At 44.6% G+C, this 24,998-nt stretch overlaps 1 protein-coding gene across 3 annotated transcripts in view; it reads right to left on the bottom strand.

Moving 5' to 3' along the window:
• Positions 1–24,998, bottom strand: part of LOC143818325 (uncharacterized) — a 112,109-nt gene that overhangs the window by 59,130 nt on the left and 27,981 nt on the right. For all 3 annotated transcript variants that reach the window (XM_077299673.1, XM_077299671.1, XM_077299674.1), the window contains 3 exons: positions 21,617–22,289; positions 6,048–6,233; positions 4,532–4,619 (listed from right to left, as the gene is read on the bottom strand). In XM_077299673.1, the coding sequence (XP_077155788.1) occupies positions 4,532–4,619; positions 6,048–6,233; positions 21,617–22,138 (796 nt within the window). In that variant the 5' untranslated portion in view covers positions 22,139–22,289. The remainder of the gene's footprint in view (positions 1–4,531; positions 4,620–6,047; positions 6,234–21,616; positions 22,290–24,998) is intronic.

Genomic DNA, 24,998 nt, shown 5'->3' with positions numbered 1-24,998 from the left:
TACTGCAACCTGCACCGCACCACCACAACATCATCACCATCACGCACACCTATTATTGGGCGCCCCTCAGCAGGGTCACGGACTGGGTCTAGCCACCGTGACAACAACAGAGCAGAGACTCAGAGGCCCGGTACCGGGTACCCCTCGGCCCTGCGGCAGTGGGGGCGCTACAACTTGGCGTCACGAACAGGATCTACTTAAGCCTGAAGAATCGGGTCATGTGTGCCTTGGAACTGTGATTTATTGTGCTTGGACTGTGACTTATTGCAAAGACTGTGGATTGCCATTTGCCACCAAAACCATCCGCCATTACAGCGCTGAGGAGAGCGCAGGAGAAGAAGAGGGGCGTGGAGTAGGCATGGACCAGCTGAAGAGCGCGAAAGATAATGGCCGCCCAGTCTAAACATTTTTGCATCCTGAGGACGTGTCCGTCGGCAGCGGAGGTCCGCCTTCTCATCCTCTTTGGAGGGTGGAGACTATGGAGACGGGGCCACCCACGAAAGAGACCGCGGGAAGAAGACGCTGGAGAAGAAGCCTAGATGGCGACGCCGGGAGCACCGCGTGGGGACGACCCGACCCAGCATGAGGCTGCACCACTCGACACAGCTCCAGATGCGCCATCGTTGCAGGGACTGGCCCTTACGGAGCTACCAATGGGCAGACCCAACTGGCCGCCGTCTGAGGAGTGTGTAGCCGCAGCCGAGGCCCGGCAGATAGCATGTCGCCTTGAGGCCGACGCTCGCGTGATCGCTCAAATGGGTCAGCCTACGGAGGTTCACCTAACTCCGGTATCCCCTGCTTCCTCCATCCCAGCCGCGGCAGAGTGTGAGCTGCAGGCACAGGGCCTGAGGATCCTGCCAGAGGCAGAACACCTGCGGTGCCTGGTGACAGCATGGCGGAACAGACCCCAGCCTGCAGCCCAGGTCGATCTGACGAGCATCGAAGAGACCCCGCCGTCACACTGGGGTGTTGTGGTGTCCTTCAACTCCCGGAAAGGAAGGGGAGTTATTCAAGAGATCGGGGAGCCACTACAGGTCCGTGTTGATCGAGAAGAAGTGGAACCCTGCGGGGAAAGGTACGATTGCGACCTGGAGCCTGGCGACGCAGTGACCTATACCCGGTGGAGGAGGGAAACTGGGGAAACTGGCTGGATAGCTCGAGGCGTCCAACGGTGCGTCGCACTCCAGGCTGCTGCCGGAACGTCGGAGGACGAGCCTCCTGCAGGGAAGGTGCCGGAGCCCGTCCCCGCGGAACCTCAGGAGGTCCGGGCCCACCGCATGCCTCTGGGTCGCGCTCGCCCACAAGCAAGGAGGGCATCCCGACGAGGGATCCTGTCGTTGCTGGAGCCGGGACCGGTCCTTGTCACGTCGACGCGGCCCGTTGGCCGGGTGAGGCCCGGGAGGAGACCGCCCCCTGCGCAGCCAGAAACTGAGTAAGCAAGAATGCTTCATTATGTAAATAGTTGACTGTTTGTCCTTCTGATATTTTGCTGCTACAACCCGGTCAGGGTTAACTCTTAAAGGGATCCCTTCGTTTACCCGGGATCCCTTCTTTTGCTTTTTGTTTTTGTTTCCTGTTTATTCATCATTGAAAGAACTGCTGAATCATGAACAATGCATGATTACAAACTTTTTGTACATAGTTTGCACCTTCTTAAAGGTGCTCTCACCTGTTTTAACACAAGGAAAGGACTCTTTGCGAAGACACTGGTCTTGGAACCAGCACCAGAGTCCTTGCTGCGAACAGACTTGCAGCTTGAGAAGTTGCACTACCTCATAGAGACTTGGTCCCCTCTTAAAGGGAATGTTCACATATTGCACTTATGAACAGTGTTGCCTTAAGATGGTTAAATGGCAATAATGTCTTGAAAGAAGAAGTTAAATGTAGCTAACTAGTTGATTGTGAGAAATGTTTAATGATGTTGATAAAAGAATGAGGACAGAAAGTGAACCCGTACGGGGTTAGTTAGTGAGTCCTCCTAGGAGCCATACAGAGATGGCTCAGTAATCCTGAACTGAAAGATGGATGATAAGTTCTATACCGTGTATAGTAGTGGAAAGGCAGTAGGCCCGGGCAGAAAGGGGCGGTCCTGTAACAGAAAGGAGAGGCAGTAGGCCTGGAGCAGATAGGACAGGCGGTCCTGCAGATGTAAAGAAGGAGAATGCAGAAAAGTTGATTAGCCTTATAATGTTTTATAAGAAGGTCTTTAGTGGATTCAGCGAGTACGTCCTTAAAGGCAATGTTAAATTATTGTTCAAAAATTTTGCACTTAGTAGAATACCCGGTTGGGTAAGAAAAGTTATTTATAGTATGTTATTTAAAGTATTTAACCATGTTTGTAACGTTCAAGTGTCCTCACCTCCCATAAAGGGAAGCTCTGTTAAAAAGTTTACTTGTACTTGCATTTTCAAAACTGTATGTCTTTGCTGACATGTATTGTTGTTTTCTTCCCAGTCCAGGAGTACTGGATTTAACCGGGGGGGAGTGCAGCGCCCCAGAGTCCTGGTCGTTGCAGTACTGATGCTCCGCCGCTAAGGGGGGCTATGGTACGTCTGATGGCACTGAAGGAGTTCATCTGACCAGGTATCACAGTCACCAATACACTTCACAGTCTGGCCTCCAGGGAGAGCTAAGGGTTCTATGTATTAGGCCACTCCTCACAATCTGGTAAAACTGGGGGTTAGGCAGAAAGTTAGACAGAAGCTGACAGCGTTGGAACCAGGCAACACCTTGTGGCAGAGGGTGTTGTAGGGGAAGATTCAGAGGGGTCCCTGTCAGGGGTGGGATCCTGACAGAGGCCTAGCAACCAGAGAGAACGTTACGGGACCGCGCCTGCACGATATAGCGGCGGTACCCCAAGAAAGGACAAGAAGCGAGGTTTATTGTGCTGAGTGAGAAATGAAATCAACGCAACAAGGAGAATACCAGTAGGAGTCGTGCTGTAAGACGAGGCAACATCCTACTGAGGCGCATAACCGTTGGCCGGAACGCCGAGGAAGTATAGAGCTCCAGGCCAAACTTCAAACCTACGGCAGGACAGTCAGTTATAGGCGGGCTGTCTCACCCAATTGACCCAGGAAGACACTGGGGGGGTAACAACAGGAGTGGGGCAACGCTAGAGTCCCGGAAGAGCTCCGAGCCTCCCCGTCATACGGGTGCGTCCTAACCATAAGATCTGGGGGACGTGGAAGAACATCAGAATCGAGTTGTGAGGGAACACGAGAAACAGACACAACAGTTGTGGGGACTATCCTGTAAGCACAGCAGGGGAGGACCACAACACACAAGCGCTAGACGGTAGGCACAGATTTCCACCTGCAAAGAGAGTTCTGGATGTGCCATCGGACCGGCCAGGCTTGCGCAGCCCGGTTAGCCGTATTCCGGATTGAGGATCCTGAAGCCTTCAGTAAAGAGGTAAAGAGACTGCAACCTGGTGTCCTCGTTATTTACTGCAACCTGCACCGCACCACCACAACATCATCACCATCACGCACACCTATTATTGGGCGCCCCTTAGCAGGGTCACGGACCGGGTCTAGCCACCGTGACAACCCCAGAGCAGAGACTCAGAGGCCCGGTACCGGGTACCCCTCGGCCCTGCGGCAGTGGGGGCGCTACAATATACCGTACATGTGGCGCTCATCTTGTAAGAGCTACCCTATCATAAATGAGGAGGGGGGGGGGTACTTAAAGTCTATTCTGCCAGAACCATAATAAACAAATGATAAAGTTAATATATACAATGAAGAAGTACATGAATAATAAAGACCTTCCCCAGCAATATAATTTGATACAATACAGTGTGATATAATAGATTATTACGATAGGTTCACTTTAAATAAAGCTTAATAATTAAAGCATGCAAAAACAGTTATCTTCCGCTTATGTTACTTACAGATTCCTATATTGCTGGTGACAGTTTGATGAATGCAGATGTACATTCAAAATATATTAGTGCTCTATAACACATCATTTGGAAAAGCTCAAATGTTCTGGCTGATAAATTGTTCCTTTCAGATTTAACCTCGCCTGGCCTCCTAATAGCAGAACTAATTGCAAAATAAAGCAATCTTTGGTTTTATTAAGGCACAAACGTACTTTGTTCCGTCGCAGCTCACTTACTATTAGGAACAGCAAATTGTTTTACAAACAAAATGTTACACTAGCTGTACCAGATGTAGTTTATATTGTTGAGAATATTGAATCCATTCCCAGGTATTTCACATTATATGTAAGTGGGATGAATTATGCTGTTCGCTTTATGTCGTGCGGTAGATTTCTCCTCGTGGGGATAATGACATTGACACGTTCACTAAGCATGTTAGACATTCTACTTTACCCCATTTCATGCTTGGTATACATATGAACGAATGGTGTGACCCAATAAATGGTGCACAATCTCTTATTCTTACACCCCTTTTCTAGGTACCTTATAAATCTGCCGGAACAGATATGAGAATGCTCATGAATACCCAATACATTTCTCCATTTTTGTGAGATAGTATTTTAATAATCTACGATAATTACTTACAAATTTCTTTCTGAAGAACTAAAGGGGAGCATTTGTCAAATGATAGTAATAAATCTTGTCGCTTTCTTTCTTTGTCAAATGTCATAGCCTGGAAAAAAGAAAACACATTAAAAAAACAAAAAAAAAAAACAGAAAGTGTTAAACAAGTGTTAAATGTGACTATTCCAGTTTCCATTTCATTTTTTTTTTTGCAATTATTAAAATGTATTCTAATAAAGGTTAATGAGGACCAGTTCGTACTGATGGCATCAGCAATTTCCTTTATGAGCTCAAGTGCTGAGCTGCTAATGGCACTCTTGCAGACCCACAAAGAGCTTTTAGAGTTAAAGCTTAAAGGGAAGGATTGTAGCTGGTGCGGGGGCATCAGTGGATGTCATGTCATTGTTTTGGAGCAAGAACTCTTGGTGTTATTGAGACTTGGCAGTCAATGGCAGCTGTTAAATGATCGCTGATTGGCTGCATGTTCGCTGATTGGCGGTCATTTAATAGCCTATTTAAAGGGGCTGACCACACTTCCAATGTGCACAGAAAGATCGGTAATAGCTCGTTCTATGCACATAAAATGTCACTGTTCTCAACAGCAAATCTTGTGTACATGAGCTGTAGAGAATGAGGATTTTTAGGCATGCTTACAAATAATTTCTCTCGACAAATAGTGTTTTACTCATTTATCGAGTGATTGGCAAGCTGTTTACACTGACCGTTTGGGAAATGAGTGTTCCTAGGAAAGCAGGTTAATAATAATCTGCCAGTGTAAATGAACCCTTAGTAAATCCCCCTTAGTCTAAATTAATTTTGCAAATAACTTGCTTTACTTATGTCCTTGAGTTACATTCATGGTAAAGGGAGCCTGCCATCAGGTTTTCCCAATATAAAATACAGCCACCACCTTTAAGGCCTCTTTTACAGTATTCTAGTAAGCTGTATGTCAGACTAGTAGGCTGTTCTAGATCTGGCGCCTCCTCTCTCGTGGCAATCACCGTCCTCCTGCTTGCCTCATGCGGATGACGTGTCATATGTCATCCACACAATGTCCCCCGATCACTCTGCCCTGATAAGGATAGAGCAAAGTACCGTAATGCGCATGCACTAAGAGAGAACGAAAGAGTGCCGATGACACTGGAAGGAAAGCCGGCGCATGTGCATTACAGTACTTTGCTCCATCCCCAGCAGGGCAGAGTGAAGGACGCATGCGCAGGAGCGCGATTGGTGGACACACTGTGTGGATGACATAGGACACGTCATCCACATAAAGCAAGCTGGAGGGCGGTGATTGCGATGAGAGAGGAGCGGACGATTCAAGACCAGCGACGCTCATCGGTCTGGACGGTGCCATATGAGGGTACTGTATAACAAAAGGTATTTTTTGTGCTATTCAGAGAAGGTTGGGGACTTAACTCCAGCTTACTAGAATGCTGTAAAAGAGGCATTAAAAGGTGGTGGTCGTAGTTTATATTGGGAAAACCTGGAGACAGATTCCCTTTAAGCACATATAAATATATAGAGAATGACCTACCTCTACTTTCCGTTTAAGTCTATCATTGTCAGAAACAAGATGTTTCATTTCTTCCAGCAAGTGCAGATTCTCACTTTGCATTTTCCTTATTTCTTTGTTGAGGTCATTTATTTTAAACTCTCTCTCCATGAGTATCGATTTCAGGAGTGATACAGATATTTTCTGAGATCCATTCGATTCTGTAGCCTTGAACCAAAGGAATTGATATTTTAATTAGCATAACATTATCTATAGAATGAACACAGACACTTAACATTTTAGAATACAGAATTTGCAAGAGTCTAATAAAAAGAAAGTATTCTTCTATTGAACTAGAATGGTGAACACTTACCAGCTCTAATTTATATTGTATATACTGATATTATCTAGGTATGTTATTCTGCATATATCAATATTACCTTCTAAAACATCAACATATAGAACAATTATGTGCAAAAAGAAAAAAAAAAAAAAAAGAGCATGAACCGCACATCCCAAAATCATACGTTGATCTAAAGCCGCTAGGCAAAAATTTAAATACTGAACATGAGGTTTTCAGTTTAACATTCTGATCAGACTGTATGAAGCCCACTGCCCCTTCACGGCAAACCTCGTAGTGGGTCCTAACGCCCTAACGGAGCGGAGCCGTGCGGCGACCACCGCCGCAGCGGCCATGCACCAGCAGGGCGGACGGCCTGTTGCCCCACAGCACCCATGCTGCGAGACTGAGTCCCCAAGACTCCAGACCGCGCCGCCCCACCAGCACAAAGCCACAGCAACAATGGCCGCCACACAGCACCAGCACCAAAATGAAGGGAGCATTTAAACTCACCTTCCTCCAGCTCTTCAGTGAGAGCCAAAATGGGCTAGACCCCTTACTTTGCAGTCTCCTGCTAATTAAAATCACCTGAGCCAAATGGGAGGAGTGCTGGTCCAAAAAAAGAGACAAGTACATGCTATGTGCAAAAAGAAAAAAAAAAAAAAAGAGCATGAACCGCACATCCCAAAATCATACGTTGATCTAAAGCCGCTAGGCAAAAATTTAAATACTGAACATGAGGTTCAGTTTAACATTCTGATCAGACTGTATGAAGCCCACTGCCCCTTCACGGCAAACCTCGTAGTGGGTCCTAACGCCCTAACGGAGCGGAGCCGTGCGGCGACCACCGCCGCAGCGGCCATGCACCAGCAGGGCGGACGGCCTGTTGCCCCACAGCACCCATGCTGCGAGACTGAGTCCCCAAGACTCCAGACCGCGCCGCCCCACCAGCACAAAGCCACAGCAACAATGGCCGCCACACAGCACCAGCACCAAAATGAAGGGAGCATTTAAACTCACCTTCCTCCAGCTCTTCAGTGAGAGCCAAAATGGGCTAGACCCCTTACTTTGCAGTCTCCTGCTAATTAAAATCACCTGAGCCAAATGGGAGGAGTGCTGGTCCAAAAAAAGAGACAAGTACATGCTATGTGCAAAAAGAAAAAAAAAAAAAAAAGAGCATGAACCGCACATCCCAAAATCATACGTTGATCTAAAGCCGCTAGGCAAAAATTTAAATACTGAACATGAGGTTTTCAGTTTAACATTCTGATCAGACTGTATGAAGCCCACTGCCCCTTCACGGCAAACCTCGTAGTGGGTCCTAACGCCCTAACGGAGCGGAGCCGTGCGGCAACCACCGCCGCAGCGGCCATGCACCAGCAGGGCGGACGGCCTGTTGCCCCACAGCACCCATGCTGCGAGACTGAGTCCCCAAGACTCCAGACCGCGCCGCCCCACCAGCACAAAGCCACAGCAACAATGGCCGCCACACAGCACCAGCACCAAAATGAAGGGAGCATTTAAACTCACCTTCCTCCAGCTCTTCAGTGAGAGCCAAAATGGGCTAGACCCCTTACTTTGCAGTCTCCTGCTAATTAAAATCACCTGAGCCAAATGGGAGGAGTGCTGGTCCAAAAAAAAGAGACAAGTACATGCTATGTGCAAAAAGAAAAAAAAAAAAAAAAAAGAGCATGAACCGCACATCCCAAAATCATACGTTGATCTAAAGCCGCTAGGCAAAAATTTAAATACTGAACATGAGGTTTTCAGTTTAACATTCTGATCAGACTGTATGAAGCCCACTGCCCCTTCACGGCAAACCTCGTAGTGGGTCCTAACGCCCTAACGGAGCGGAGCCGTGCGGCGACCACCGCCGCAGCGGCCATGCACCAGCAGGGCGGACGGCCTGATGCCCCACAGCACCCATGCTGCGAGACTGAGTCCCCAAGACTCCAGACCGCGCCGCCCCACCAGCACAAAGCCACAGCAACAATGGCCGCCACACAGCACCAGCACCAAAATGAAGGGAGCATTTAAACTCACCTTCCTCCAGCTCTTCAGTGAGAGCCAAAATGGGCTAGACCCCTTACTTTGCAGTCTCCTGCTAATTAAAATCACCTGAGCCAAATGGGAGGAGTGCTGGTCCAAAAAAAGAGACAAGTACATGCTATGTGCAAAAAGAAAAAAAAAAAAAAGAGCATGAACCGCACATCCCAAAATCATACGTTGATCTAAAGCCGCTAGGCAAAAATTTAAATACTGAACATGAGGTTTTCAGTTTAACATTCTGATCAGACTGTATGAAGCCCACTGCCCCTTCACGGCAAACCTCGTAGTGGGTCCTAACGCCCTAACGGAGCGGAGCCGTGCGGCGACCACCGCCGCAGCGGCCATGCACCAGCAGGGCGGACGGCCTGTTGCCCCACAGCACCCATGCTGCGAGACTGAGTCCCCAAGACTCCAGACCGCGCCGCCCCACCAGCACAAAGCCACAGCAACAATGGCCGCCACACAGCACCAGCACCAAAATGAAGGGAGCATTTAAACTCACCTTCCTCCAGCTCTTCAGTGAGAGCCAAAATGGGCTAGACCCCTTACTTTGCAGTCTCCTGCTAATTAAAATCACCTGAGCCAAATGGGAGGAGTGCTGGTCCAAAAAAAGAGACAAGTACATGCTATGTGCAAAAAGAAAAAAAAAAAAAAAGAGCATGAACCGCACATCCCAAAATCATACGTTGATCTAAAGCCGCTAGGCAAAAATTTAAATACTGAACATGAGGTTCAGTTTAACATTCTGATCAGACTGTATGAAGCCCACTGCCCCTTCACGGCAAACCTCGTAGTGGGTCCTAACGCCCTAACGGAGCGGAGCCGTGCGGCGACCACCGCCGCAGCGGCCATGCACCAGCAGGGCGGACGGCCTGTTGCCCCACAGCACCCATGCTGCGAGACTGAGTCCCCAAGACTCCAGACCGCGCCGCCCCACCAATGGCCGCCACACAGCACCAGCACCAAAATGAAGCTCCCTTCATTTTGGTGCTGGTGCTGTGTGGCGGCCATTGTTGCTGTGGCTTTGTGCTGGTGGGGCGGCGCGGTCTGGAGTCTTGGGGACTCAGTCTCGCAGCATGGGTGCTGTGGGGCAACAGGCCGTCCGCCCTGCTGGTGCATGGCCGCTGCGGCGGTGGTCGCCGCACGGCTCCACTCCGTTAGGGCGTTAGGACCCACTACGAGGTTTGCCGTGAAGGGGCAGTGGGCTTCATACAGTCTGATCAGAATGTTAAACTGAAAACCTCATGTTCAGTATTTAAATTTTTGCCTAGCGGCTTTAGATCAACGTATGATTTTGGGATGTGCGGTTCATGCTCTTTTTTTTCTTTTTGCACATAGCATGTACTTGTCTCTTTTTTTGGACCAGCACTCCTCCCATTTGGCTCAGGTGATTTTAATTAGCAGGAGACTGCAAAGTAAGGGGTCTAGCCCATTTTGGCTCTCACTGAAGAGCTGGAGGAAGATGAGTTTAAATGCTCCCTTCATTTTGGTGCTGGTGCTGTGTGGCGGCCATTGTTGCTGTGGCTTTGTGCTGGTGGGGCGGCGCGGTCTGGAGTCTTGGGGACTCAGTCTCGCAGCATGGGTGCTGTGGGGCAACAGGCCGTCCGCCCTGCTGGTGCATGGCCGCTGCGGCGCTGGTCGCCGCACGGCTCCGCTCCGTTAGGGCGTTAGGACCCACTACGAGGTTTGCCGTGAAGGGGCAGTGGGCTTCATACAGTCTGATCAGAATGTTAAACTGAAAACCTCATGTTCAGTATTTAAATTTTTGCCTAGCGGCTTTAGATCAACGTATGATTTTGGGATGTGCGGTTCATGCTCTTTTTTTTCTTTTTGCACATAGCATGTACTTGTCTCTTTTTTTGGACCAGCACTCCTCCCATTTGGCTCAGGTGATTTTAATTAGCAGGAGACTGCAAAGTAAGGGGTCTAGCCCATTTTGGCTCTCACTGAAGAGCTGGAGGAAGATGAGTTTAAATGCTCCCTTCATTTTGGTGCTGGTGCTGTGTGGCGGCCATTGTTGCTGTGGCTTTGTGCTGGTGGGGCTGCGCGGTCTGGAGTCTTGGGGACTCAGTCTCGCAGCATGGGTGCTGTGGGGCAACAGGCCGTCCGCCCTGCTGGTGCATGGCCGCTGCGGCGGTGGTCGCCGCACGGCTCCACTCCGTTAGGGTGTTAGGACCCACTACGAGGTTTGCCGTGAAGGGGCAGTGGGCTTCATACAGTCTGATCAGAATGTTAAACTGAAAACCTCATGTTCAGTATTTAAATTTTTGCCTAGCGGCTTTAGATCAACGTATGATTTTGGGATGTGCGGTTCATGCTCTTTTTTTTTTTTTTTTTTTTTTTTTTTTTCTTTTTGCATATAGAACAATTACTTTCAGCTAAAACATTATTTTTGTTGTTAAACTTAAACTATACCTTCTGAATTTCATATAAACAGCAGATAAATAAGGAAATTTTCACTTCAGAATGAATTAAAAGAAATGAGTCACTTCACTCAGTGTCGGAATGGAGTGCCAAGCGCCCACCAATAACACTGACTATGTGAGACCTCTGTTCAGCTGCAGGGAAATAGTACACTGCCCTCATTAACAACCTACCTCTGCTTCTATATAACAATACTAGGGGTAGTTTGTTAACTGAATGATGAGATTCTTTGTCCAAAGAAAAGGAATCAAGTGATTGTGTCAACTACTGCACATATAGGGCATTGGAGGAGCACTCCTGCACAGGGCCCACCTAGGGATTCTCCTGTTCCCCTGTGGGCCAGTCCGAGCCTGACTCCACTTATGTACAAAGCATAAAACATTTTAATGATGTATGGTATATACTGTAAATGAGGCAATCACTCCAAGCTACACTGAAAAATGATTTCCTAGAAGGTAGAAGATAATCTGAATGTATAGTTTATGATAAAAATATCATAGGAAATTGGTCTGAATAAAGGGTTGGTCTTCTCAAACATGTGGTCTTTTGCCCTGGCACTAAAATGGACTGCAAGTTTTTCTACTTAGCAATATATCTGTAGCTCTAATGTTTGTACTATGTAGCACGTAGCTATAGAGCAATGTTTGTGCTCGTCACTTTACAGCTCCAGGTTCCCGGGTTACTGTTTATCTATGCTGTAGATATAGCTATATCGCTATGTGCTGAGATTCTCAGACAAAGTTATGGTAAATGAGATCTGAATATACATACTAGTTTACTCCCACAAAGTTAATAATTTAGCTGGTTTAACCCCTTCATGACCAGAGGTATTTCCGTTTTTGCGGTTTCATTTTTTGCTCCCCTTCTTCCCATGGCCATAATTTTTTTTATTTTTTGGTCAATGTGGCCATGTGAGGGCTTGTTTTATGTGGGACAAGTTGTACTTTTGAACGACACCATTGGTGCGGTGAAATTGCAAAAAAAGTGCATCTCCACAGTTGTTTTTTACCATGTTCACTAAATGATAAAACTGACCTGCCATTATGATTCTCCAGATTATTACGAGTTCACAGGCACCAAACATGTCTAGGTTCTTTTTTATTTAAGGCTACTTTCACACTAGCGTCGTGCCGACGCAACGACGCTAGCGTTGTATGCACCGCACAACGGGTGCAGCGGATGCTGTTTTTCAACGCAAAACGTGTATATTTGATTGCTTTTATTGTTTTATTTTGAATGAGGCAAAAGGGGGGTGGTTTGAACTTTTATACTTTTTTAATTTTTTTAATATTTTTAAAAACTTTTTTTTCCTTTTTGCATACTTTAATAGTCTCCATGGGAAACTAGAAGTTGCAGTACTCTGATCGGCTCTGCCACATATAGGCGATGATGAGATCACTTGAATGTAGCAGAAATGCTCACTTGCTTTGAGCGCTGACCACAGGGTCTGCTTCAGACATCTAGTTGTCATGTCGACCCATCGGTGACCCGCGATCATGTGACAGGTCATCAATGGGCGGGATTAGCAACGTGCTTCCGGTAAGCACAAGTTAAATGTCGCTGTCAGAAATTGACAGCAGCATTAAACTAGTTAACAGCCTCAGGTGGAGCGCGATTCTATCCGTAGCTGTTGCAGGCACATGTTAGCTGTGTAGATCAGCTGTCATGTGCCTGGAAAGGTGCAGGCTCAGCATCGGAGGCTGCACTAAACAGGTGGAGTACTATTGCGCCCAATGTTGGAAGACGGTTAATAGAGATCTATAAAAAATAACAAGCATTATCTCCTTAGATTACTCATATACTAGATATTGGTTTTCCAAACTAAAAATATTTAAAAAACAAAACAAAATTGATAAATAGCAAAGCTAATAATTGTCTGTTGCTATAGTTAAACAGCATTTCTATAGAAAACCCCTAAGAGATTGAAGGGAGCAGAGGCTGAGTATGTGCAAGTAATCCCCTATTCTTTGATTAGGCGATAACTTGCATTTTTGTAAATAACCCTTTAAAGGGGTTGTCCGGTGTTTATAAAAGTCTACAGTCATTCTACATGACTGCAGACTTCTGAATCCTTACAACACACACTGTCAGGATTCTCCGGTGTTGCTGGTGAGAGTGGGCAAGAGCGATTTGTATATGTGCAGTCATGTGCCCACTAGATGCAGTAAGTGAGGCCTAGCACGTCTAGTTGAAATGTGGTGTGGTCACATGGCTGCCCGCTCTTGGCCTCAACAACAAAGAATGTGCAGTGCGTATGCTGTAAGGATTCAGAAATCTGCAGACACATAGAATGACTGCAGACTTTAATCACAACATCAGGCAACTCCTATAAAGGACACTAGTGAGATTATGTGTATTAAGTAATATAATATTCAATATATCCCTGTTCTATTTCCACTCCACTGTGTAGAACTTCATTGTGCAACCAAAAGCATACTATGATCTTAAAATTTGTGGAAAATTTGTCAATGTTATGGATTAATGCTGAAACTTGTTGCTGTCATGGTTAGGACAAGGTTATGTCCTGTACTCTCAGGGTTAATGTTCTCAGCCTCTTTTTCAAGATGGGAGGGCTATTTATACTCGCTCCTAACCTGGTATCCTTGTCAGCTATAGGTTTTTCTGCAGTCTGTATGCTTGACCTCTGAAGTGTGTGCTGGCTTGCTTTGTGTCTTGCTGTCACCTGCTTTATTCGTTTTCCTGGATTACTGACTTCTGGCTTGGCTTCTGACTATTCCCTGACTCTCCCTGTTGGTATCTTGTGATCTCCTAAGACCTCTGTTTGTTTCACTATTCTTTTATGCTTGTCCCTTCTCTGTTTCTCCAGCGTCTGGCTCCGCCCTGACCGCCTCCCACTCTGACATGATCATAGGTCCTTTTACTTTACCTGGTCACTCTGTCTCATGTGAAAGCTCCCATTGGTGTTCATGTTAGTTACCCGGTTTCTGGTCCAGCTCCGTTGCTGCTGGGTGCAGTTTCTCCTGCAGCATTAATACCCGGGTATCGTGACAGTTGCCTCATAAAGACAACCTTATTATAAATGGAATCTGATCAATAAAGGTCTGGTTTCACTAATCCATGGTGATCGGCTTTCATTCGGGGGTACGTCAACCACCTGAGAGTCCATGTTTTCAGTTTGAGGAGAAGAGAGAACTGCTTTTCTGACATTTCTGGTAGACTTATCGCCAGGAAGAACAAAGGCATCATGCATTTCAATTCAAACTTTCCAACCCTTCTCTCCCCACTGACAATCAATCAGTCAGAGGAGATTAGGGAAGTCCTTATACATAGCTTAGCTAAGAATGTTTAGCTAAAGTTTGATGAAAAATTAATACTCGCTCCAGATAGTAAGGAAGCTCGAGAACACGCCGCTGCCTGATGCTTGTGGGTGCACTTGAGAAGAAAAGAGGGTTGTATCAGGACTAAGAACGTGCTCAATTATTCAATGTGTATACAGTGGGAATAGAAAGTATTCATACCTCTTTAAATTTGTCACTCTTTGTTTCATTGCAGCCATTTGGTAAATTCAAAAAAATTCATTTTCTTTCACATTAATGTACACTCTGCACCCCATCTTGACTGAATTTTTTTTTTGCAAATTTAATAAAAAATAAAAACTTAATTATCACATTGTCATAAGTATTCAGACCCTTTGCTCAGACACTCATATTTAAGTCACATGCTGTCCATTTCCTTGCGATCCTCCTTGAGATGTTTCTAGTCCTTCAGTGGAGGCCAGCCGTGTTTAACCCCTTCCCGACATTTGACGTACTATCCCGTCGAGGTGGGGTGGGCCCCCATGACCGCCGACGGGATAGTACGTCATACGCGATCGGCCGCGCTCACATATCAGCTCTGCATATCGCAGCTGACATCCGGCACTATGTGCCAGGAGCGGTCACGGACCGCCCCCGGCACATTAACCCCCGGCACACCGCGATCAAACATGATCGCGGTGTACCGGCGGTACAGGGAAGCATCGCGCAGGGAGGGGGCTCCCTGCGGGCTTCCCTGAGACGATCGGTACAAGGTGATGTACTCACCTCGTACCGAACGTCTTCTCCCTGCAGGCCCCGGATCCAAAATGGCCGAGGGGCTGTATCCGGGTCCTGCAGGGAGCACTTCCGGGTCGGAGCAGGCTGCAGATGAAAGCTGCAGCCTGCTCCGATGAAAGTATGATCGCGGATCTGATAGAGTGCTGTGCACACTATCAGATCTGCGATCTGTGATGTCCCCCCCGGGACAAAGTAAAAAAGTTTAAAAAAAAAATTCCACATGTGTAAAAAAAAAAAAATTCCTAAATAAATAATAATAAAAAAAAAATATTATTCCCATAAATACATTTCTTTATCTAAAAAAAACAAACAAAAACAATAAAAGTACACATATTTAGTATCGCCGCGTCCGTAATGACCCAACCTATAAAACTGGCCCACTAGTTAACCCCTTCAGTAAACACCGTAAGAAAAAAAAAAAAAAAACGAGGCAAAAAACAACGCTTTATTACCATACCGCCGAACAAAAAGTGGAATAACACGCGATCAAAAAGACGGATATAAATAACCATGTTACCGCTGAAAACGTCATCTTGTCCCGCAAAAAACGAGCCGCCATACAGCATCATCAGCAAAAAAATAAAAAAGTTATAGTCCTCAGAATAAAGCGATGCCAAAATAATTATTTTTTCTATAAAATAGTTTTTATCGTATAAAAGCGTCAAAACATAAAAAAATGATATAAATGAGACATCGCTGTAATCGTACTGACCCGACGAATAAAACTGCTTTATCAATTTTACCAAGCGCAGAACGGTATAAACGCCTCTCCCAAAAGAAATTCATGAATAGCTGGTTTTTGGTTATTCTGCCTCACAAAAATCGGAATAAAAAGTGATAAAAAATGGTCACGTGTCCGAAAATGTTACCAATAAAAATGTCAACTCGTCCCGCAAAAAACAAGACCTCACATGACTCTGTGGACCAAAATGTGGAAAAATTATAGGTCTCAAAATGTGGAGACGCAAAAACTTTTTTGCTATAAAAAGCGTCTTTTAGTCTGGTTTCACACTTGCGTTTTTATCTGCATGCGTTTTTTAAAAAAACCACATGTGTGAAAAAATGCATGTAAACGCGGTAAAACGCATGCATTTTTATAGAAAAACACAAGAAAACAAGAAAAAAACAAAAAACCCTAACCCTACCCCTAACCTGAAATACGTGGCACTGAAATATACGTTTATATACGTATATACGTATATAAGTGCCACGATATTTCAGTGGCCACGTATATAAGTGCCACGTATTTAAGTGCCACGTATTTAAGTGCCACGTATTTCAGTGCCACGTATTTCAGTGCCACGTATTTACGTGCCACGTATTTACGTGCCACGTATTTACGTGCCACGTATTTACGTGCCACGTATTTTTCAGTGCCTGAAATACGTGGCACTGAAATATCGTGGCACTGAAATATCGTGGCACTGAAGTATTTACGTGCCACGTATTTTTCAGTGCCTGAAATACGTGGCACTGAAATACGTGGCACTGAAATATCGTGGCACTGAAATATCGTGGCACTGAAATACGTGGCACTGAAATACGTGGAACTTAAATAAGTGGCACTTAAATACGTGGCACTTATATACGTGGCACTTATATACGTGGCACTTATATACGTGGCACTTATATACGTGGCACTTATGACTGTCAGAAAATGTTCAGTAAACGGTTAGGGGTGAGGTTAGGGGTAGGGTTTCAGGTAGAATTGGGGAGTTTCCACTGTTCAGGCACATCAGGGGCTCTCCAAACGCGACATGGCGTCCAATCTCAATTCCAGCCAATTCTGCGTTGAAAAAGTAAAACAGTGCTCCTTCCCTTCCGAGCTCTCCCGTGCGTCCAAAAAGGGGTTTACCCCAACATATGGGGTATCAGCGTACTAGGGACAAATTGAACAACAACTTCTGGGGTCCAAGTTCTCTTGTTATCCTTGGGAAAATAAAAATTTGGGGGGCTAAAAATCATTTTTGTGGGAAAAAAAATATGTTTTATTTTCACGGCTCTGCGTTGTAAACTGTAGTGAAACACTTGGGGGTTCAAAGTTCTCACAACACATCTAGATAAGTTCCTTGGGAGGTCTAGTTTCCAATATGGGGTCACTTGTGGGGGGTTTGTACTATTTGGGTACATCAGGGGCTCTGCAAATGCAACGTGACGCCTGCAGACCAATCCATTTAAGTCTGCATTCCAAATGGCGCTCCTTCCCTTCCGAGCTCTGTCATGCGCCCAAACAGTGGTTCCCCCCCACATAGGGGGTATCAGCGTACTCAGGACAAATTGGATAACAACTTTTAGGGTCCAATTTATCCTGATACCCTTGTGAAAATACAAAACTGGGGGCTAAAAAATCATTTTTGTGAAAAAAAAAAATAATTTTTATTTTCACGGCTCTGCGTTATAAACTGTAGTGAAACACTTGGGGGTTCAAAGTTCTCACAACACATCTAGATAAGTTCCTTGGGGGGTCTAGTTTCCAATATGGGGTCACTTGTGGGGGGTTTGTACTGTTTGGGTACATCAGGGGCTCTGCAAATGCAACGTGACGCCTGCAGACCAATCCATTTAAGTCTGCATTCCAAATGGCGCTCCTTCCCTTCCGAGCTCTGTCATGCGCCCAAACAGTGGTCCCCCCCCACAAATGGGGTATCAGCGTGCTCCAGACAAATTGGACAACAGCTTTTGGGGTCCAATTTATCCTGATACCCTTGTGAAAATACAAAACTGGGGGCTAAAAAATCATTTTTGTGAAAAAAAAAAATAATTTTTATTTTCACGGCTCTGCGTTATAAACTGTAGTGAAACACTTGGGGGTTCAAAGCTCTCAAAACACATCTAGATAAGTTTCTTAGGGGGTCTACTTTCCAAAATGGTGTCACTTGTGGGGGGGTTTAATGTTTAGGCACATCAGGGGCTCTCCAAACGCAACATGGCATCCCATCTTAATTCCAGTCAATTTTGCATTGAAAAGTAAAATAGCGCTTCTTCCCTTCTGAGCTCTGCTATGCGCCCAAACAATGGTCTACACCCACATATGGGGTATCATGGTACTCAGGACAAATTGCACAACAACTTTTGTGGTCTAATTTCTTCTCTTACCCTTGGGGAAATAAAAAATTGGGGGTGAAAAGATCATTTTTGTGAAAAAATATGATTTTTTATTTTTACGGCTCTGCATTATAAACTTCTGTAAAGCACTTGTTGGGTCAAAGTGCTCACCACACATCTAGATAAGTTCCTTAGGGGGTCTACTTTCCAAAATGGTGTCACTTGTTAGGGGTTTCAATGTTTAGGCACATCAAGGGCTCTCTAAATGCAACATGGCGTCCCATCTCAATTCCAGTCAATTTTGCATTGAAAAGTCAAATGGCGCTCCTTCCCTTCCGAGCTCTGCCCTGCGCCCAAACAATGGTTTACACCCACATATGGGGTATCAGCGTACTCAGGACAAATTGTACAACAACTTTTGGGGTCTATTTTCTCCTGTTACCCTTGGTAAAATAAAACAAATTGGAGCTGAAATAAATTTTGTGTGAAAAAAAGTTAAATGTTCATTTTTATTTAAACATTCCAAAAATTCCTGTGAAACACCTGAAGGGTTAATAAACTTCTTGAAAGTGGTTTTGAGTACCTTGAGGGGTGCAGTTTTTAGAATGGTGTCACACTTGGGTATTTTCTATCATATAGACCCGTCAAAATGACTTCAAATGAGATGTGGTCCCTAAAAAAAAATGGTGTTGTAAAAATGAGAAATTGCTGGTCAACTTTTAACCCTTATAACTCCGTCACAAAAAAAAATTTTGGTTCCAAAATTGTGCTGATGTAAAGTAGACATGTGGGAAATGTTATTTATTAAGTATTTTGTGTGACATATGTCTGTGATTTAAGGGCATAAAAATTCAAATTTGGAAAATTGCGAAATTTTCAAAATTTTCGCCAAATATTCGTTTTTTTCACAAATAAACACAAGTTATATCGAAGAAATTTTACCACTATCATGAAGTACAATATGTCACGAGAAAACAATGTCAGAATCGCCAAGATCCGTTGAAGCGTTCCAGAGTTATAACCTCATAAAGGGACAGTGGTCAGAATTGTAAAAATTGGCCCGGTCATTAACGTGCAAACCACCCTTGGTGGTGAAGGGGTTAATTAAACTGATAGGACTTGATTTGGAAAGGCACACACCTGTCTATATAAGACCTCACTGCTCACAGTGCAGGTCAGACCTAATGAGAATCGTGAGGTCAAAGGAACTGGCCAAGGAGCTCAGAGACAGATTTGTGGCAAGGCACAGATCTGGCCAAGGTTACAAAAGAATTTCTGCAGTACTCAAGGCTCCTAAGAGCACAGCAGCCTCCATAATCCTTAAATGGAAGAAGTCTGGGACCACCAGAAGTTTTCCTAGACCTGGCCGTCCAGCCAAACTGAGCAATCGTGGGAGAAGAGCCTTGGTGAGAGAGGTAAAGAAGAACGCCAAGATCACTGTGGCTGAACTCCAGAGATGTAGTAGGGAGATGGGAGAAAGTTCCACAAAGTCAACTATCACTGCAGCCCTCCACCAGTCAAGCCTTTATGGCAGAGTGGCCCAACGGAAGCCTCTCCTCAGTGCAAGACATATGAAAGCCAGCATAGACTTTGCTAAAAAAAAAACACATGAAGGACTCCCAGGCAATGAGAAATAAGATTCTCTGGTCTGATGAGATGAAGATAGACCTTTTTGGTGATAATTCTAAGCGGTATGTGTGGAGAAAACCAGGCACTGCTTGTCTCCTGCCCAATACAATCCCAACAATGAAACATGGTGATGGCAACATCATGCTATGGGGGTGTTTTTCTGCTGCAGGAACAGGATGATTGGTTGTCATTGAAGAAACCATGAATGCGGTCAAATATTGAGATATCCTGGATGAAAACCTGTTCCAGGGTGCTCTGGACCTCAGACTTGGCCGAAGGTTCACCTTCCAACGAGACAATGAGCCTAAGCACACAGCTAAAATAACAAAGGAGTGGCTTCAGAACAACTCTGTGACCATTCTTGACTGGCCCAGCCAGAACCCTGACCTAAATTCAATTGAGCATCTCTGGAGAGACCTGAAAATGGCTGTCCACCAACGTTCACCTTCCAACCTAATGGAACTGGAGAAGATCTGCAAGGAAGAATGGCAGAGGATCCCCAAATCCAGGTGTGAAAAACTTGTTGCATCATTCCCAAGAAGACTCATAGCTGTACTAGCTCAAAATGGTGCTTCTACTCAATACTGAGCAAGGGGTCTGAATACTTAGGACCATGTGATATTTAAGATTTTTAATAGATTTGCAAAAATTACTACATTTCTGTTACTTTCAGTCAAGATGGGGTGCAGAGTATACATTAATGAGAAAAAAATGAACTTTTTTGAATTTACCAAATGGCCGCAATGAAACAAAGTGTGAAAAATTTAAAGGGGTCTGAATACTTTCCGTACCCACTGTACATATATATATATATATATATATATATATATATATATATATATATATATATATATATATATATATATATATATATATATATATATATATATAATTTTAGACTCATCTATGAAGGAATGATTTCATCTGCAGCGAAGTTGGAAGCCGTATCCCCTTTTCTTCTCTGGTCCCAATACATACTTGCTCAGTTACTTTTAGAGCTGCCATAAGAATGAGTGGAAAGACTAAGGCATGCATAAGGACTATTACTTTGCCTTTGCCACAGGAAGAGGCCCTGTTCTTAAAACATACTAGCCCCAAAGATAAGACTCAAATCTATCAGACATCTATCCATTAAATATGCCATTAATGGCTGAGATAGAAATACACCTTTCAAATAAAAGCTAATATCCCAAATATTCACATTTTATAGAATAATTTAGTGATTCCTTTTGCATTGAAGCCGATCAGTCATTTTAGTCTTACACATGTAAGAGATTGATCTTAAATGTAGTGATTTTGAAGAATATCACATTTCATGTGGCTAAATGAAATTCATCCAATGCACAGGAGTGGCGTTTCTTGAAAGCAAAGCTGACACCGTCTTCTAATCTCAGATGACACCTTTAATTGCATTTAGACATGCCGCAGCATTGAGTACTTTTCCTTTGAATATGATTTTTAAGGTATTTTTGCATTAAGATTCTGTACACACTCACATTTAATATCACATATAATATCGAAGATAAGTGTAGATGTGAAGCGTTCAGTCTCATGCCTCATCACAAGTATAATCAGCAGGATGTAAAAGAGCTATTCCTTCCCCACATTACCTGCATTGTGTAGCTTAAAGGCTTGCTGTCAGCATGCATCCGGAGTCTTTGTTCAGCATTGCCTTACGGTGGGAATGATTATGCACATTTTTTTTGTAGACTTCACACAAAGAGCTCGGTGCAGATTGCTGCTGCTTCAGAAATGATTGACTGGGGCCTACCAATAGCAATTCTTGTATATCTAGGTCACATAACTACACTGGCGACTGGGTAGAGATTCACCTTATATCACTGTAGATCCTGTTACATTGTGATTTTTCTAACTATAAAAACAAAAATCAAAGAATCTTTGTGTTTCAAGCTGTAGGTGTCGACATGAGATACATTTTACTAGGAGCTGACATGTAGTAAGAAATATAAAAGCAAAGAAAAAACTCTCCAATAAACTCTCCAGCAACAGCCATGAACTGCTGATACATCATTAACACATAGATGTTATCTTTTTAGAGCATATCTTACCTGACAATTATCAGAAGATACTTCTTCACAACTGACAAGGCCTTGGACCTTTTCCCTCTGATAAGTTTTCATTTCGGGTAGAAAGTGGAGCAGCTTTTCATCATTGGTTTTAGTATGTTCTGGTAAAAATTCTGATATTGACATTTTAGAATTTGAATGACCCGAGTGAGGAGTCTTACTAAGGTTTTGCTGACCGTCTGCTTTTTTCTGTTCCAATTGCTGCCAAGAGGACTTGAATTTTACTTCATCACCTACAACATCATCAACAATTTCAAGGTTCTCATGTTCATTTTCTAAGTCTGACCAGTTTCGATCCTGAGAAAAGCTTAGAGAAGAGGTTATGCCATCTTGAGACTTGCTTGATTTCAGTATCGTCAACCCAGAGCTTTGAAAGGAGGCTTGTGAAAATATACTTTCACATGAGCCAACAGTTTTATACTTCGGTTCCAACATCATCTGTTCTGTTGGTCTCCAAAAGCCTTGTTTTAGGTCCAAGGAATCATCTTGAATGGTCTTTTCCATAGATATGTCCGATCTATTTGTAATATTTAGGTAACTTCTTAAATCTTAAGAATCAAACCAGACTCTATTAATGTTCAGACTGTGCTCTTAAAGTGAGAACTTGGAATTACATTTTCTACAGTTTCTACAGTCAGTATGGAACAATAAGCATCTGAAAAAAAAAAGTGAAAAATGATATTAAATGATATGGAAAAGCAAAGAGTCATGAGTTAACCATAAGAACTTCTAGAATGTTTGTGCATTCTCACATACCATTGGGCAGTGTTGTCACAAACCATACTGCAAAATCAAATGCTGCTGAATCTCACAAATGTTGACCTTGGCTTTTTTAAGCACTTTTTCTTATGTGTTTTACAGTAAAAAATGTTTAAGATGCTCATATAGAAAATATATAAAGATTCATTGACTACTCCATAAGAAAGAAAATGGCTAAATAACGCTTCTGATTTTCCTATATGTCCTCAGGACAGGCTTTATCTTTATGTGGCATAGTATGGTTTTTATTTATATAGCTAATTTAGAACACTTTGGTCCCATTTTATTTCATAAATCAGACTTATTTAATTAAGAGCATACATCACTTAATGAATTAGGCGCATCTTATCACTGGTGTGCACCTCTATCAGAAATGTTACCCCAGTCAGGTGTGAGTTACGCCACAACTATGAATTTATTGGGCGGGTTTCGTCATGTTCCGTCACAGTATTGCACACTTTGGTGGAGCTGGATGAAACTGGCATGAAAATACTAGAATTTGCAATTTTCTAGAGCAAGTTTCTGTTGTGCAAAAATTTTGCAACATGTGAAAGTGTAGCATGCCAGTATTCGGGTAAAGACACCTTGATGAATCGGGGCCTATGTCTCAGCCAATTGTGATCTCTATAATCAATTTTTTTTTATTAAAGGTAATCTGTCAGTAGGATCAATCCTCCTTAGCCATATATATGGGCATGTAGTACATAGCCGGCTGATTAAAATAATACCTTGATATCTGCGATCCGATGTCTTATTACTCGGAAATCCAGGAACTGAATCCTCACATCGCAGGCTTCTGAATTCTCACAACTAATGTGCTGCACATTTTTAGGATTCTCCCTTGCCTGTGGACAGTCATGTCAGCACAAGTATGTGATTTGTATACTTCTGACCACATTCCGACTAGACGTGTCTGACCTCGCTCAGTTCATTTTCATTGAGTGAGGCCACACATGTCTAGTCAGCATGTGACCGCATAGATGTAAATCGCCAGCACAAGAGAATCCTGACAGCATGTAGTGCGCACTGTGAGAATTCAGAAGTCTGCAGTCACCCGCATACATGTTTCCTCATACATGCCCTCATCCCCAATACTGTTTCCTCATACATGCCAACCCATTCCCCTGTACTGTTTCCTCATATATGCCCCCGTCTCCCCCTTTGCTCTTCATTGTGTCCTTAAATCCCCCCATCTCCTCACACAATAAATCCCCCCATTCCCCACACAGCTCCTCATCATTCCCCCCATTCCACACACAGCATCTCATCATCCCATCATCCCCCCATTCCCCACACAGCATCTCATCATCCCCCGATTCCCCACACAGCGTCTCATCATCCCCCTATTCCCCACACAGCTCCTCATCATCCCCATATTCCCCACACAGCGTCTCATCATCCCCCTATTTCCCACACAGCGTCTCATCATCCCCCTATTCCCCACACAGCGTCTCATCATCCCCCTACTCCCCACACAGCTCCTCATCATCACCCTATTCCCCACACAGCTCCTCATCATCCCCCTATTCCCCACACAGGGTCTCATCATCTCCCCATTCCCCACACAGCGTCTCATCAGCCCCCATTCCCCACACAGCATCTCATCAGCCCCCATTCCCCACACAGTGTCTCATCAGCCCCCATTCCCCAGACAGCTCTTCATCATTCCCCTATTCCCCACACAGCTGCTCATCATTCCCCTATTCCCCACACAGCTCCTCATCATCCCCCATTCCCCACACAGCGTCTCATCAGCCCCCATTCCCCACACAGCTCCTCATCATCTCCCCATTCCCCACACAGCTCCTCATCATCTCCCCATTCCCCACACAGCGTCCCATCAGCCCCTTTCCAAATTACATCCTGAGAGCCTCACACCAAGTTCTGCATCCTCATTCCTTTGTACCCTGGGTCCACCATGGTGCAGCTCTTCTCCTCACATGGCTCCATGCTGCAGCCCCTCGGTCCTCTCTTCGCACGGCTCCATGCTGCAGCTCCTCATTTCCGGCTTCTCTTCTCCACCAGCAGCTTCCTGCAATCGACTCCTCCCCCTCAAGAAATCAACTCCAGTTTAGACGCTGCCCTGCAGTCAGATCTTCAATTGTACTCGTGTCTAAGATACGAGTACAATTGAATACTGGGAGCCGGCACGCTGCAGCTTCTCTGTGCCGACTGTCAGCTTGACAGTCGGCACAGAGAACAGCTGACTCCCAGTCCGGGGGGCGGCAGAATGCAGCTGTCAGGGGAGACACTGCGGACCGCCGCATTAGGTGGCCCGACTGCGCTCCCCTGCCAGCTGCGCCCGGGGCACATGCCCCAGCTGCCCCCTAGATATGCCACTGCTCCGTAGCTTATTTTAAATGAAAGGGAGAATTACCAGTGTGAGACATGTAGTGACTGACAGTTTGCTCTCCTGATCTACATGTCTCACACTGGTAACTTCCCCCTTCATTTAAAATAGCCTAAGGAGGCAGATTCTAAGGGAGATCTGTGTCTAGCCCATAGATCAATTTACATATTAAGAAAAAAAATATTTCTTTGGAATAAGACATCAGATCACAGATATCAAGGAATCATTTTATTCAGCTTCTTATGACCTATATGT

The sequence above is a fragment of the Ranitomeya variabilis genome, chromosome 3 (assembly GCF_051348905.1).
Source record: "Ranitomeya variabilis isolate aRanVar5 chromosome 3, aRanVar5.hap1, whole genome shotgun sequence".
NCBI lineage: Eukaryota > Metazoa > Chordata > Amphibia > Anura > Dendrobatidae > Ranitomeya > Ranitomeya variabilis.
This window is presented reverse-complemented; position numbering and strand designations above follow the sequence as displayed.